General features: G+C 39.0%; 1 protein-coding gene and 1 long non-coding RNA gene across 3 annotated transcripts in view; one reads left to right on the top strand and one right to left on the bottom strand.

The window, feature by feature from the left end:
- Positions 1–7,421: 7,421 nt before the first annotated feature.
- Atxn7l3b (ataxin 7-like 3B) lies at positions 7,422–10,946 on the bottom strand. The gene is given in 1 exon segment (NM_001136261.1): positions 7,422–10,946. A coding segment is annotated over 1 exon segment (294 nt). The 5' UTR covers positions 10,676–10,946; the 3' UTR covers positions 7,422–10,381.
- Positions 10,947–11,001: 55 nt separating this feature from the next.
- LOC134479690 (uncharacterized) overlaps positions 11,002–15,788 on the top strand; it is a 73,026-nt gene continuing 68,239 nt past the window's right edge. Inside the window, exons 1-3 of one of the 2 annotated variants that reach the window (XR_015624650.1) lie at positions 11,002–11,141; positions 13,650–13,752; positions 14,643–14,739. This is a non-coding gene — a long non-coding RNA (uncharacterized LOC134479690). Of the gene's footprint in view, positions 11,142–13,649; positions 13,853–14,642; positions 14,740–15,788 lie in introns of those variants that run through there. The other variant, XR_015624649.1, reaches the window with a different exon arrangement.

Consider the following 15,788-nt stretch of genomic DNA (forward strand, 5'->3'; position numbering starts at 1 on the left):
GACTCCTTATCTCAGAGTTGTCTTAAGTTAAAACCTCTCTCTCTCTCTCTCTCTCTCTCTCTCCTCTCTCTCTCTCTCTCTCTCTCTCTCTCTGTGTGTGTGTGTGTGTGTGTGAGAGAGAGAGAGAGAGAGAGAGAGAGAGAGAGAGAGAGAGAGAGAGAGGGAGGTTGGGAACTGGGGAACTGGGGAACTGGGGAACTTTTAGTTACAGAAGTTACTTTTGGGAAAAAGAGCACATTTTTGGAATAATATTTTTACTTATCATTTCTTCACTTCAAATGTAAAGGGCCTATGCTAGTAATAAAGTTTATCATCTACTGACAATTCCAAGAAATAGCAAAATGTTGGGCAAGGGGAAGATGCAGGTTTTATGTAAAGAACACATTTCTCTTTCTGAATGAAATTAGAAACAATGATCCTAACCTTTAAACTTGTTCTCTCCTCTCCCCCCTCCCTGTCTCTCTCTGTCTCTCTTTCCTTCTCCCCTTCCCAATTTCCCTCCCTCTCCCACCTTTCTCTCCCTGACCTTCTCCCTCCCCCTATCCCCCCACACAGATACACACACACACACACACACACACACACACACACACACACACACACACACACAAATACCTCATCCTTATCTCCAATTGCCCCTTACAGTTCTTCATGTTGTGGTAACCCCAACCAAAAAGTTATTTTTATTGCTGCTTCATAAATATAATTTTGCTATTATGAATTATAGTGTAAACATCAAATATGCAGGATATCTGATATATGCCTCCAAAAGGGATCATGACCCACAGTTTGAGAATCACTGGTTATGCTGACAAATCCACTCTAACAACTACTACGCCAGTTCTCTGCATAACGGTCTTTGCTACCTGCCAGCTCTTCACTTACCCATGTTACCTTCCACTTCCCATTAGGCTAAACTTATTTGGCAATTCTAAGAGTAAACTATAGTGCTACTTATTTTAAACACAATGTTGACATTCATTAAAAATAATCTTTCCCAAGTCACTAATCAATAGGAGGTTGAGGATTAGAAGACATATTTTGATTATAAGATCCAAGAACTTTCTTTTCCTTATACTGGATGCTGTCTCACCTATGAAATTCATTCTGAAAGTTTTGTTAGTGCTGTAAATTCAGCCAGTACTTCCTCTCCTCAATAACTGCTTAAATAGTTTTATTTCACCAAATATTTTACTTCTCCTTCTTTGCTTTAGTCACTTCTTGTTTTTCTTCTATAACTTTTTTTTCTCTTTTCTTTTTTTCGGAGCTGGGGATTGAACCCAGGGCTTTGCGCCCGATAGGCAAGCGCTCTACCGCTGAGCTAAATCCCCAACCCCTATAACTTTTATAAACGTCCTAAAACCACTGCCTCAAGAACACATCCACACCTCTGTGTTCTGTTTTCAAGTTATCAGTAGAAAATCAACTTATCTTTTCATAACTGGTAATATCTGCATTTTAAATACGTGAATAGAAGATAAATAACAATATTCTTGGACTTAGTTTTTCTTCAAAACATATTATTTTTTATTGGATATTTTCTTTACTTACATTTCAAATGTTATCCCCTTTCCGGATTTCCCCTCTGGAGTCCCCTTATCCCTTCCCCCCTTTCCCTGCCTCTATGAGAGTGTTCCCCCACTCACGCACCCATTCCCTCCCATCTCACAGTCCTGACTTTCCCCTACACTGGGGTATTGAGCCTTCTCAGGGCGAAGGGCCTCTCCTCTCATCGATGCCCAATAAAGCCATCCTCTGCTATATATGTGGCTGGAGCCATGGTTCCCTCCATGTGTACTCTTTCTGGTTGGTGGTTTAGTCTCTGGGAGCTCTGGTTGCTTGATATTGTTCTTCTTATGGGGTTGAAAACCCCTTCAGCATCTTGGACTTGTTTATGAAACAATATCAGTATGTGCAACCTTGGATTTTAAGGGACCACACACGTAACCATAGAAGCTGAAATTATGCAATTTTCAAACAATCAATGTAAAGATTTGGGATCTCATTAATGTTGTCAAAATGAGTCAAAACATTATAAGCAAAAACGTCTTATTTTCATTGTTAGAAACATCAGAAAATAGGAAAACCAGAATTAAATACAATGACTATTTTGCTGCCTCCTCTCGTACGAGTAATACGACTGCACAGTTTCTCTCCCTCCTTGGCTGAGGCATCATACCCTTCAATTCTGAAGAGCTTATTATTCTCTTAAAGTGTTCCTTAAAACAGCCATCACTTATGATCTGACAGTTCTCTGCTTAAATGAGTGACTGGGTCAAGCCCACCCAAATATTGCACATATTCGAAGCCAACAGATTTGCTATTTTAATTAATTTGTAAATTTCCTTTATAACAGTATTTAAACTCATGTTGGGCTTGAATAAACAGGGGTCAGGAGCAGTGAAAGGCGGATTGTGCTCACCACTCAACTTTTTACGCTTATTGCCATCAACATTTTGAAATACTTATGATTTGTATTTAGCATCAAGTTGACCTGCGGCTTTACTTTCCTCTGATACATTATCCGTCCTGTTAAAATAAACTTCCATGTTTATATTGGTAATTTCTCTTTGACTGAGCTCCTCTGGCTGATTATCCATGGACTTTGGAGTGTGAGCCATGCCCCAGTTGCGGTGATCAGCCATCAAACTCATTTCCACTCCCCTGTTAGTGGTTCCCTCCCTCCTTCCCTTTCTTCTTCCCGTTTCAATCCTTCTTTTCAGTTTCTCCTTTTACTTCTTCTCTCATCTCCCATCCCTTCCTCCCACTACATACTTCTCTATCTGCCACTATAGTGTGAAGGTTTGCCATTGGGAGACAAGACAAGCAAAGAGGAACTGTTCCGTGACAGCGGTCTCTCTTTAATTTGTCCCTTCTTTTATCAATTTGATTAAACTCTTTCATCTACATTTTTTTTCATGTCTGGAAGTAGTATTCCCTTGGTGTTCAGTACTGTGTTCATTAGGTGTTTATTCAATTTTGTGTGTCTGTGTTGTGCTGTGTGCAGTCTATATAGCTGTTAGTGTAGGGGTGTGCCGTGTCCATGCTGGTACATGCTAGGTAGAGGTTGATGTTGGGTGTCTTTTCTTGATTGTTGGCCACTTTATTGTTGGAGATTACAGGTGTCACTATACCTGACTTTTTATGTAGTTACTGGAGATCTGCGCTTAGGTACACACTCTGGCCAGAAAGAACTGAAGTGATGGGCATTATCTTCCTGGTATTTTTTTTTTTTTTTTTTGGCCGTCATGTTAAAATTCAGCTATTCATTTAATGTTTCATTCACAGCAATTTTATTTTACACATAATAGTATTCGCAAGAAAGTGGTCCTAATTCAGTAGCCTTAGGCGAAATAATTAAGTTCAGAAAACAATCCTTTAAGTAAATGATTAGGTATAAGAACGAGGGCACAAATGAAATTCCTAATGAAGTGTGCATATTTGTTTTAAGTCCATGTTTAGTGAAACTATTGAGAGACCGAGTCAGGTGTCACAAAGGACAGTTGTTAAACACCCTGCACTTTCAGTAGAAGGAAATGGAAAGGAACCACAGGATGTTGGCAGATTTCATTTATTTCACCATGGGCTGTCATTTTTTCTCGGCTTCTCAACTCTTCTCTCTGAAGACAGGGATGTACGGATCTACTTATCTCCTCCATTGCATCATGCTTGCCCATCCTTTCCACACGGATGGAGGTATTTCAACAGGGCCTATTACCCCATTTTCATAATGGCGTCTACAGTTTTCATAGTGTAGTTTCTTGTTTGCTTTCCTGTTTTCACTTGTCTCTTGAACTTCGTATTACAAGCTGAATGTGACAGTAGGTGCTTGCCTGAATGTGACAGGAAGGCCTTTGCTGTACACTTGCTGTGGTTTAAATTTGTTCCATATGACTGTGAGAATTGATTATCCTTTCCCACTTTTGCTGAGTACCTGCCCCCAACCTCTACCCTTTTCTCTCCCTTCTTTGTATTCTATTGCTCTCAACATTCATCCTCCAACATTATGAACCATAATGTCTATTAGCTCCCCAGCCCGCTTCTGCTAATCTCTCTCTCATCAATGAGACACTTTCCAGGTTACCTCATTTAATGTCTTGCAGTTCCACCCATTTCTATGTCAATTTCATAATTTTCCTCAATAAACTTAAAAGTTCTTATAACAAAATTTTCTCGATACATAACTCAATAAATTCCATTCTGTGTCGTATTATCTATCATTGTCCATTTATCCGTTGATGGAGCCTAGTATGATTTCCTTTCCTCCCTACTGAGAAAGAGTAGCAATACAGTGTGTGAGCATCTCTGTAGCAGGATGTGGCATACAGTAAGAAAGTGCTCAGTATGGTCAATGCCAGTTTAGTCTACCACACTGACTAACAAAGTGTTGTGCCATTTGATTCTAGGTTACATTTGTCTGAATTTAACAGCAACTTCTCATATCCTTTTGGTCATTTAGATATTTTAAGATTGAGTTGTCCTTTTATTCTGGACATTTGTAAATTTTATAATTATAATAATTATTTATAATTATTTTCTACATATATCTATCTCCTAAAAAGACAGCAAAACTATATCAGGTTGTTTGCTTATTTTTGATTTATAAACAAGTTTTGATTTTATTAGATCTACTATTTAGTTACCTTTATCTTTCCCTACACACATTTATAAAGCTGTCCTCCATTAAAAGTTACCTTTCTACACTAAGTTGTTAATCTGCAGAGAAAAATTTATAACAGTAATGAGATTCTGTTATTCGCTTACTAATTAACTAATGCAATTCCCTATTTTATCTGCTTATCAGAATGACAACCATGGGTGATTCTCAAATAGTCATAATGTGAAATATTTGTTAAATGTGAATTAAAATCTGTTACATGGTTATCTACTCTTACATCTCTCTTCATATAAATCTTTAATTTAGCAAACTTGAAAAAAACCTACTCTATTTCTATCAATATCATTTTTTTACTCATGTCATGTACTTGGTGCTGAGATCTTAAATCTTATTCTTCACATGCTTTTGAGTTTTGATTGTGGTAACTGGTCTTGTATCAAACAACACTGCAGTGTCTTGATGCTAACAATGTATTTCCATACAAGAGTATGAATTGAACTTTCATTTTTTTTTAAATAAAGTTGAGATGAGGTCTCTCCCTGTAGTCTGAGCACACACTGGATTCAATATGTAGCTCAGGATGGCTGCTACATCAGTCTTCCTGCCTCCCCTTGCCAGAATTATAGGACTGACGCCCGGTTACTTTTGCTTTTCAAAGAGGTACTTCCAAGTATCAGCATAAAGCACGGTAACTATTGTGACTATACAGTGACCAAAGTCTGTAGTCCCCATTACCACATGGATCACTTTACAAATCAACAATACATTTTAGAAAACTGTCTTTGTGTATGTTCAAATTTATATGATTTTCCTCTAATACTGCATTTATTGTGAGCTAGTATGTGATAAACTTCATTATACTTTTGTTGTTTTTGAAAGGTGGCCTGTTTATCTAAATATATTTGCAATACATGGTTTTGTGATAGTTTGCTTTACCTATAAAATTCTGTTGAGCGTTTTCATAATTTATTATACTTATGTATCTGGGAAATCCTTAAGTCCTGTCTCCATTTTGTCTTGAGACAGGATCTCACATAACCTAGTGACTGAAATCCTAAGAGTTAGAGCTGCTATTGAACTCCAGATAATCAAACTTCACTTCTTCAGGAGCTAAGTCAGCTAAGCACTACCATGCTGGGTTTAAATCACCACTGATAAATTGTATTTTACACTCTCAAATCTAGTACCATGAAGTTATTAAGAATTATGGTTTCATTTTTTTAAACTACAGTTTTAGAAACTTAATTACCTTTTACTATTTCAGCAAATGAGTACTGGCTGAAAAAATCACATTATTTGTATTTTAAGTTTGTTTCTATCACATCTAATGACTTCAGGGTTTAGACCTTGTAATAACTTTTAGGTGCCAGCAAGACGACTTATATTGTTTTCAATTCTAAAGTCAACTTTAACCTTTTTTTTTTTTTTTTTTGCATACCTATTGCCAATGAGGCTCAAATAGAACTAGAAATGTTTTAAAATTGGGAAAACTCTAAGGCCTTCTAGTTTTTTATGCAACATCTTTTTCAATAATTATATATTACCATTCTCCTCCGAAGTATTATCAAGACCATCTGTTGATATACGAACGGCATACCTTCTCCAGCACAGTAAACGTTTAAACAGGTGTTTTCTGAAGGTAAGCTGAGATCTGACACTTTGTTAATGAAACTTTGCAAAACTAATGTGAAACACCACTTTCACATTGTGTTTAAGTACATGGATACCAGCTCTTCATTTGTTAAATGAACAAAATAGATGACAAGCCAGGTTCAGAGGGCGGTTACATTAATGCTTGCAGAGCAAGTGTGACTGTATCCTTACTACTTCAAATAACTTGAGACGACTAATTCCAGCATGCAGAGCTATAAACTATTTGATCTCTTTTCTGACAATAAAGATATTAACTATAGAACATACTTGTCTTTGTATCATTTTAGAAAATGAAAGACTATATTAAATCTAATTCTAAAACATAGGATGTTTGCAACAGTTTAAATACAAACTTATAGTAGATTCCTATATACACTTCATTTAATAGAAATTTAAGGAAAATCGGTTTTTAGGATTTCACCTAGTAAACCTGTCACATTATCTTTAACAGTCTGCCCCCACTTTCTTTTAAAACAATTTCTCAACAAATATGACTGTAGGTCTTAAGTGGCCAATTGCATTTAATTATAATGCATGATCACAGAAGAGAGACTGAATACTATATTACATGTCTGACGGCTACTTGAAGTATTCAACTAAGTTTCCTTCTCTGGTCCTATTCCCGTGACTTTTGACTTGTCTATTTCCCACCTTGAACTATGTAATGAGTTAGAAAGATGGGTAGAAAGTGACTTTGATCAGAACTAAATTTTATATACAATTTCTAGAAAATGCTTAAACTGATGATAAAAATTAAGATATAAGTTATTCCCTGGGCATGCGGTGGTGGAACAAACTAAGGGAGAATTAGGTAGAAGCATTTTCTGCTACATCAAATTAGTTTGATGATACATATACTTAAAAAAAGTTCTATACAAGTTAAACTATCATAAGGCATTGCTATCAGTAGGCCCAGACTGTTTTCACCCTCTTCTTACCTCATCTGAAAAAGGACAGTGTATGTATTTTTTCTCTCTCATTGAATAGTGTAGACAGAAGGATTTGAAGGATTAGATCGAGAAAGCTAGACAGAGTTCCTCTATAGATTCTGCCGTACCTCCCATTCACATACCAGGATTCAAGAGTGGTAAAACATTTATTTTGCTATGCCAACCCCTGGAAAATAGGTCATTAAAAAGATGAGTCAAACTGTTTTTTTTGAATTTTATTATTGTTTAGCAATGGGAAAATGCAATTTATTTACACCAGCAGCCATATGGGCAGGGAACACAAGAGTTAATTAGCTATTTGTATAGGACGGATTACTTATTAAAAAATAAGAATCTCCAAAACAAGGACAGTGGTGAACCTCACACTACCCTCCCCCAATGATCCCAGCATGCGATAATGCCAGGTAGTAGCCCCTGGGCATGCGGTGGTGGCAACTAATTTATGGAAGGAAAAAACCACAAACCACAGAAAATTTAAAGAACCCCTTTCCCCCATATACATACACTCAGATACATAATAGGATTACAGGGCGGTCAATACAATTAATTGAAGCGGAAGGATAGAATTCTTTTGTTACAGGAAAGGTAGGGGAAGGGGAGAGTTCCTAACCACTGTCAACTATATGATGGAGAACATTTGCTCCCAAAAAGGTAGTTTGTTCCCTCAGGGCGATAATAGCTGGACTGAACCCACCTTTTATCTACACAGAGTGGGGAGCTATGGTCCTAATGGAAATGATGGGAGACAGAAAACAAAAACACTAATAAAAAGAGGGAAGTAATATGAGCAAACCATTACCCCAAACTACCACCCACATCTTTATGTTCTAACCAGAAAAGGCAAGAAAACTAAAGTCACATTTGAGCTCCCTATCTGAAGGCAAGAGTGAGTGGGCCATGGCCTTTCTCCCTTTCATGTTTCCCAAGTACTTTACATAAGCAGGAATCTCGAGACTGCTTTTTTTCTAGAATTCATTAAATGTTCAAGAATGTAGTAAGGTATCTTTTAAAAGTATTTTTAGCTCCTGCCAAGGTTTTTTCCAAGTTCTCAATCTTCTTGGACTAAGGATCCAAACTTTAAGTAGGCCCCAACCCTGAGTTGTAAAACTCTGAGAAGGCAATAACAGATAGTCTCAAGGCCCAAGCACTATAGTTTCCTTAACTCTTGAGTACAGTAATCCAAATTAGTCCATACAGTTCAAATAGGTCCTGGGAGAAGGAAGATACATACATACACAACAAGGATAGAATAGAAAAGTGGAGCAGAACCAACTCCTTCCTGTGTATACCAGCATTCATGGTTCTGCAGTCCTAGAGGCAGTATCCAAGTAGCAATGGGAAGAAAGAACTCATGACAAGGCAGGGAGATATACTAGCAAGGTAGGCTTATATAAGAGAAACATGTAGACATGACACTGCCTTGTAAATTCAAACGAAATTTTTTTCGTTATTTTCCCATTCCAATCCAAACAGAGGAAGCCATGAGAGATTCTCCTCTAAGGCTTCCATAATAACAGGTAAAACAAAACCAACATAGAAACTTAAAAAGTTAGAGAACAAGAAAGGGAAAAGGGAAACTTGTGTAGGTTTCAGGGCAGGAGCACTGGAAGATGAGCTGAAACTGGTCAAGATAAAACCTAGAGTGGCAAGCAGCACCTGGAATCATGAGCTGCACCAGATAGGCAGGGGAGCAGTGACAGGAACATGGCCAGGCCAGACAGATGAGGCTGGACCCTTTACTGGGGCACAGAATGAGGTAAGAAAACATTTCAAATAAAGCAGCACCTTTCTTTTCTGCTCACCTCCGGACTCCCACCCTCCATAAGCCCCCATTTAGGGACTAAAACAGAACAGTTTTGATATGCCACTCACTTCCCGTTTACTTCTAACCCTGCCTCCAAAGTCAGGATATTCCCAACTTTCCAACTCCCAGCAAGAAAAACACAGCCCCTGCTGTAAGGAGGTTCTGAGGACCAAGTGACGGACTTCCCTTCCCTGTAAGGGCAGGGAAGGTGGAGACAATCTTATTCACCATAGCAGAGGTCTGACTGCCCAATTTAAGACGGGATTCTGCAACCATACCAGGTAAACCAGGCCTATTTCAGGGCTCTTAGCATTAAACTCATTCACATTACTGAAGGCAGATGGAAAGTTTCCTTCTGGTTCAATTTTCAAACAGCCTCCTGCTTGCCATGATGCCTTTCTGTAGTTCAGTGGTACCACTGGAGGACAGTGACCTGTCATAATGATCAAGTCAGACCCATGGGCTGCCTACATCACTAGTAACTCAAAAGCAGGTAAAGACTGTCCCACCAAACTTATGTCCACAGTATATAATTCAAGACATGAGTCTTCCAGGTGGAGATGATATGCAATCGCAGAGGTATACTTCATCCTCATAGCATCAAAACGGAATCTTCAGCTGTTGTAAACCACCTTGTCCCAAATCTTTGCCACTCAGTAGGATGGAAAGACAGGTCTTTTGATGAGTCAAAGGTGAGGCCTTGTCCCACAAAATGCTGGACCTTGGGAAAACAGGTGATTCTGAACTTCTTGTAGACAAGGGCACAAGGGCTTCCCACCAATTTCAAACGGGAATTAATATTTTTAATATTTAAGTCTCATACCTGACTTGCATTTGTATCAAAGAGGCCCAATTGGAGGCTTAGAAATCAGAGGAGCAGTCCACTGAAGCTGACTGATCATGGCCTGACCATCTACAGATTCCAAACTTCACAGGGAGCCCTTGACATCAATCAGATGCAAAATCTGAGAAACAAAAGAATTTTATAGGCTGGGTACACAGCTGCTCACCTGTGTACAGAGGGCAGTTCAGGGATCTTGTACATCCACGTGTATTTATAGAGCTCAAAATACATCATAAAGCCTCTGGCCCTTCTCCTGTCCAGGATTTCTGAGCTGGCACTGGATACTCTTTCAAATGGACCCGAATTCCTAAATTCTCCTCTCTGGGTTTTTTGTTTTGGTCTTCTTGTTTTCGTTTTTGTGTTTTAATGCTAAGATCTTTAAGTGGAAATGAGACTTTTGTTTGCTTTTTTCTTTTTTATTTATTTTTCTCTCCAACTTAGCTTACTCCTCCAAGCCACGGGACCAGTCTATATTATTGTCCTGGTCACTGTCGCCCTCTCTCATGTTGTGACTACTGGAATTCTGGAGGTGAACGCTGCAGCTCCGTCTGGGGCCCATTCCCAGGTTCTCCAGGAAGGGAGCAAAGCGGGAGGCGGCATGCGCCTTTGTCTTCCACTGGCTGAATGCCAAAATCCTTCACGCTACCAGTGTCTGCAAACTCCAGGTAGAAGTAGCCACACTTGACTGCCCGGTGCACCTCAAAGCAGAATCCCAGGCAGGAATCCTCTATCAGGTCTACATAGATCTCCTGGGCGATGGCCTCCAGCTTGTTAGTATCCAGGTTGGCCAACGAAATCTCCTCCATCTTAATTGGTAAGCGACTGTGCAGAGGGCGCTGGGTCTACTCACGGCACACTCGTCGGGCTCCGCGGGCCGCGCTAGGCCTGCAAGGCCTCTCCAGGCCGCGTCCTCCCGGTCGGCAACGGCGGCGTCCGCGGCGACAGTAACTGCTGCTCCGGAGCCCCAACGCTCGCACGGCTCCGACGACACCCACGTTCGGGATTCTGAGCAGCACCCGAGCAACGACTCGCCGCTAAACCGTCTCAGCGCCTCACCCAGCCGTTCCGGCTTCTTCCTCTAGCTGACGGTCTGGGCCCGCCCCCCCACTTCCGCCCAGCGCTGCGCCTGCGCACTGACTCCGCGCGGAGGCAGGGCTTTGGCTCTGGCGCAGACCGCTAGCTTAGAGCGTTGTGGGTCTGTATGAGCCAGTGGGGACAACTGTCATGCCTGTCGCTCTCTCGGTTCATAAAATGCCATCGACGACGCATATGGTATTTTGTTTAGGGATTTAAACGTTCGCTAATGAGTTCACCTGTGTTTAAATGATTTCCTATGTAGACTGAGGAGTAATAATTACTTGTCCTGTTGTGTGATCAATCGAATAATGACGTTAGGCATATTTATCCAAGTACAAGTGAAAATTTGTCTTATAGGATTGACTTGCAATTATTTACAGTACTGCCGCAGTTGTCATTTAAGTCCACTAGATGGTGCAAGGAAACAAATTGCTCTATAGTTTCTCTTTGAGTCTTCGAATGAAAACAACGAGAATCTTGACACTAAAGGCATAATTCAAATATATTGATCAAATAAACCTAAGGCATTTATCTCACTTATAAGACCATTAAGTCAGCGTGACTGTAAAGAAATGATTATATACGTCTCCAAATGTGCTACAAGATAAAAATGATGTGTGCATTGTTTTGGGGAGGCAGGGAAAAAGGAGAGGCAGATTTTCCTCATGTTACACTGCTTTCATTGTGAGAACTGGAACTGAATCCACCAAATCCCCTGCAGCCAGCTCCTAACAACTTTTCTCCTTTGACTAAAGCAAGCCCTTATTCTGTGGTTAAGGTCATTGCTAAAACACAGGATTAACCGCAATGGATCAGAAGATGGCAGCTATTCCTAAACAGATTAGTTGTGGATTCAAACATAAGGAGTCTCTGTATTATTTCCTCTCTTTCTTTTTCTTTTTCTTTTTCCTTTCCTCTTTCTTTTTCTTTTTCCCTCTCTTTCTTTCTTTCTTCCTTCCTTCCTTCCTTCCTTTCTTTCTTTCTCTCTTTCTTTCTTTCTCTCTCTCTTTCTTTGTTCATTATTTGATCCTCCTTTGCAACTGCTTTACTTTTGTAATTTACCAGAAAACTGGCTAAAGAAAAATTCAAATGCTCATTGATACCTTTCTTATTCCAGGTTCCAGATTAGAGAAAAGCATACGATCATCAGAACACTGTGTTTTTCTCAGTATAGAATTACTGATTGGTTTACAGGGTAAATTATTTGTAAAAAAAATTATTTTCTTATTTCTTTAGTCATTTTAGATATCACAGTTTGGCAGTTACGTACCATTTAGCTTGTACTGCTTACCTTTTGTGTTCCCAGAGTTCTGTTTTTTTTTTTTTTTATTCAAGACTTTTTTTTTAAAATTGGACTTTTGTATAATTTATATGTTCGAGATTCAAAAATTAACACACTGATGCAATGTGGGATTTCCTAATAGCCACACAATAAACCATGCAATGACTAAGAGCACACATTGCTGAATCAGACTGCTTCCTACAGTAAATGGCTATGTAAATCTTGAATTTGGATCTGTTTTCTTGAAATTTCAGTCACAGATGTCATCACATAGTTTTGTAGTGAGACACATGGCAGTAAATATAAGAATTTTCACACAGTGCCTGCATGATGTACAGTGATGCAAACTGTTATGTGCCGTTAGGTGAGAAAAATACAGTTGTGACTTTAAGCATTTTTGCTGAACTCGTTGCTCTTCAAACGAACTTTAAAACCCGGCTTTCCAGGTATATGTACAAATTCAGAGACATTTGTGAAATTTAGACTCTCTTTTTCTGCAGGTCTTGGTTTGGGACTGACTGTCTAGCTTCATTTCTCAGACGCTTTGACATAGGCTGGTGCTAACACATTAATTGCCGAGCAAAAGTTCTTATTAACGGACAATTGTCCCTTGTCACCATCGATGTATAATTTGTTCTTGCCTGCTTATCAGAGTCTCTGTTCCCTTAATTTGACAAAAGAAATACCTTATATGGTGAGAATTGGAAACTGTCTCCTATTTATCTCATAAATTTAATACAGTTCAATAAAAATTATTTCGAATATATGTGCTTTTATGTTCATTGAAATTCAAATAATAGGATTAGAATCATTTTAAATATTCTGTCAGTGTTTGATTCCATTTACTCTTACTAAATGGAGACTACTGTGCTGAAAATTTGTAGTCTTATTCACATTTTGTCTTCTCTCAGTATCGCTAGCTAAATTTTCTTAATTCGAGTTGAAATATTCTGGATATTTCATTTTAAGTCAACATTATCAGGGAGTGAGGATTTATTGGTGATCTTAGTGGAGTATTGAATGCACTGTATTTATCAATAGTTCATTTTCTACGTGCAATGCAAATAATATGGAGCACACTAACTTTTCAACCATCTTTGCTTTTCTTCCCATGACCAAGTGTGTAGAGGGAGGAGCCACTCTTTCAGAGAAGAAAACACTTGAATCCTTATGTAAACGCATTTTAATAGGCATAGCCATATATTTGATACGTACCTGGCAGGGGAGATAGCATGGTCAAGAAAGCATTTTTTATGGTGGGAGTTCACCATTATACTTAGGATGTATTGGCACCCTCGTCTTCCCCAAATGGGAGACATCAGCTTCATAATTAGTGGTGGAAGGAACTGTGCTTTGTGTCTCTCATGTAAAATAAACAAGAAAACACATAAATTTTGAGTATGCCATCGTTGTCTTCACAGAAAATAGAGACAAACGAGACAGCAGAATGCATCCAGATGGACTTGGAAGTCAACATGCTGGATTCCCAGTCATGTCTAGAGATATTTGTCAGAGAACATGTTTGTATGCGCACGTTTATGCTTTAAAACTATTTTTAAGGAGCTTGTTTATTCCTTCAGGATTTCATGTCAGTCTTAAATAAAAATCAAATAACTACTGATAATATTTTTAATTGTTTTATTTACATTCTAAATGTTGCCCCCCCTCTTCCTGGTCCCCCCTTCAAAAGGTCTTCACCTCATGCCCCCTCCCTGTTGCCTTTGAGGGAACTCCTCCACCCACACCACCAACCCCCTCAACCACCCACCCACGCACCCGAATCTCACACCTCTCCCACTGAGACCAGACAAAGCAGTCCTCTGCTCCATATGTGCCAAGGGTCAGGGACCAGACAATGTGTGCACTTTGGTTGGTGGCTTAGTTCCTAGGAGCTCCCAGGGGTCCAGGTTAGTTGGTACTCTTGGTCTTCCTTTGGGCTTGCAGTCTGCTTCAGCTCCTTCAGTCCTCCCACTAACTCTTCTATAGGGATTCCCAACCTCAGTCCAGTGGTTGACTGTATCTGTGTCTGTCTCAGTCAGCTGCTGGTAGAATCTCTCAGAGACTCTCAGAGAAGAGCCATGCTAGGCTCCTTTCTGCAAGCACAACATGGTATCAGTAATAGTGTGAGGGTTTAATGAGGAAAGGCATAAAAGGAAGCACAGAAAGTTTATGCTTCCTGTTTGGATTTAAGGATGGGCTTCCAAAACACAATATAGAAACTTTGAAATTTTCTAAAAAAAAAAAAATCTAAAAATTAGTTAAGCTTTAGCAGTCAGAATGCGGTAACTGTTAATAGAAACCTTAAAAGTTTCAAATGTAAACCTGCATTGAATTAGTTAAAAAAAAATAACGTTTTACCCAGATAGATATGTTGACGATTCTATCACTTTTGATTTATTTGTTTTTCCTTAAAGATTCTTTTTCAGAAGCAAGTCTGAATGATTGTGTTCTGCACAATCTGGCAGTAAAGTGAAAACCGGTCCTATCATTCCTACGTCTTTCATTACTCAGGTACTTTAAGAAGAATGCATTCGTTCACATTATCACCACACAGTGAAATTTAAGAAATTCAGATGGAGTCCGGTATCAGATATCATTGTAGAACATATGACCCATCTGAATGTTGCCAGTTGTCCTACGTCTTTTATGCAGTTACTTTTGTATTTGGCCCAGGATCCTATATTCTTATATCATGGCTATTTCGATTTTTGGAACACTTGGATAACACAGAAATAATGAGTCAATTCAAAGTGAAATAAATTCAATTTTAACCTAATACTGTATAATCAGTTGAAGGCAAACTATATCCCATAAACTGGTGCTTTTGAGCCATAGGTCCACAGTTAGTTGAGAGCTGTTTGAGGTTGTAGAAGCTTTAAGGGGTGTTCCCTTAAGGAGTGGCTGATAAAGTGTGTCATTATTGACGGGTTAGGGCTGTATATTCAGCCCCTTCTTCCTGGTTACTAGCTGCACCCTAACTTCGAATGGGATGGAATCAGTAGGCTCTCTGTCCCTGCCATCATGCCTTGATTGTCACGAAGGACTGTATCCTGGAACTGTAAATGAACATAAACTTTTCCTTCTTTAAGTTGCTTTTATCAGGGTTTTTATTTGTTGTTGTTTATTTTTATTACAACAGGTAGTATAATCAATACATATGGATGAGATAAAATGTTTTAAAGATGTGTTCAATGAAAGCTCATAGTAAAATTATTTTAGTAGGTTAGTAGGTCAGCAGTGCTACCTGAAAATGAAGATGGTTGTGAAGAAAGGTATCTATTCAGAAGCTTTACCAGGCTAATAAGGACTCCCTCTACACATAAAAACTCTCTGTAATGTCTATTAAATCAATGTCTACATGACAGTTCATTGAATCCCTTTTCTTTCCTGATAAGCCATGTTCTTTAAAAGATCTTGATCTTGCTAACTGCTGTTTGTGCAAACACACAGGTTTGGAAACACAACCCTAGAGATTTGGGAAGAGTACTATGGTGACAGGAAAAACTATTTTTCAAGCCAGTCTAGATCAGTAAAACACGTCTACAAATTGATAGTGTTCC

Source organism: Rattus norvegicus, chromosome 7 (genome assembly GCF_021556685.1).
Source record: "Rattus norvegicus strain SHRSP/BbbUtx chromosome 7, alternate assembly SHRSP_T2T, whole genome shotgun sequence".
Taxonomy (NCBI): Eukaryota; Metazoa; Chordata; class Mammalia; order Rodentia; family Muridae; genus Rattus; species Rattus norvegicus.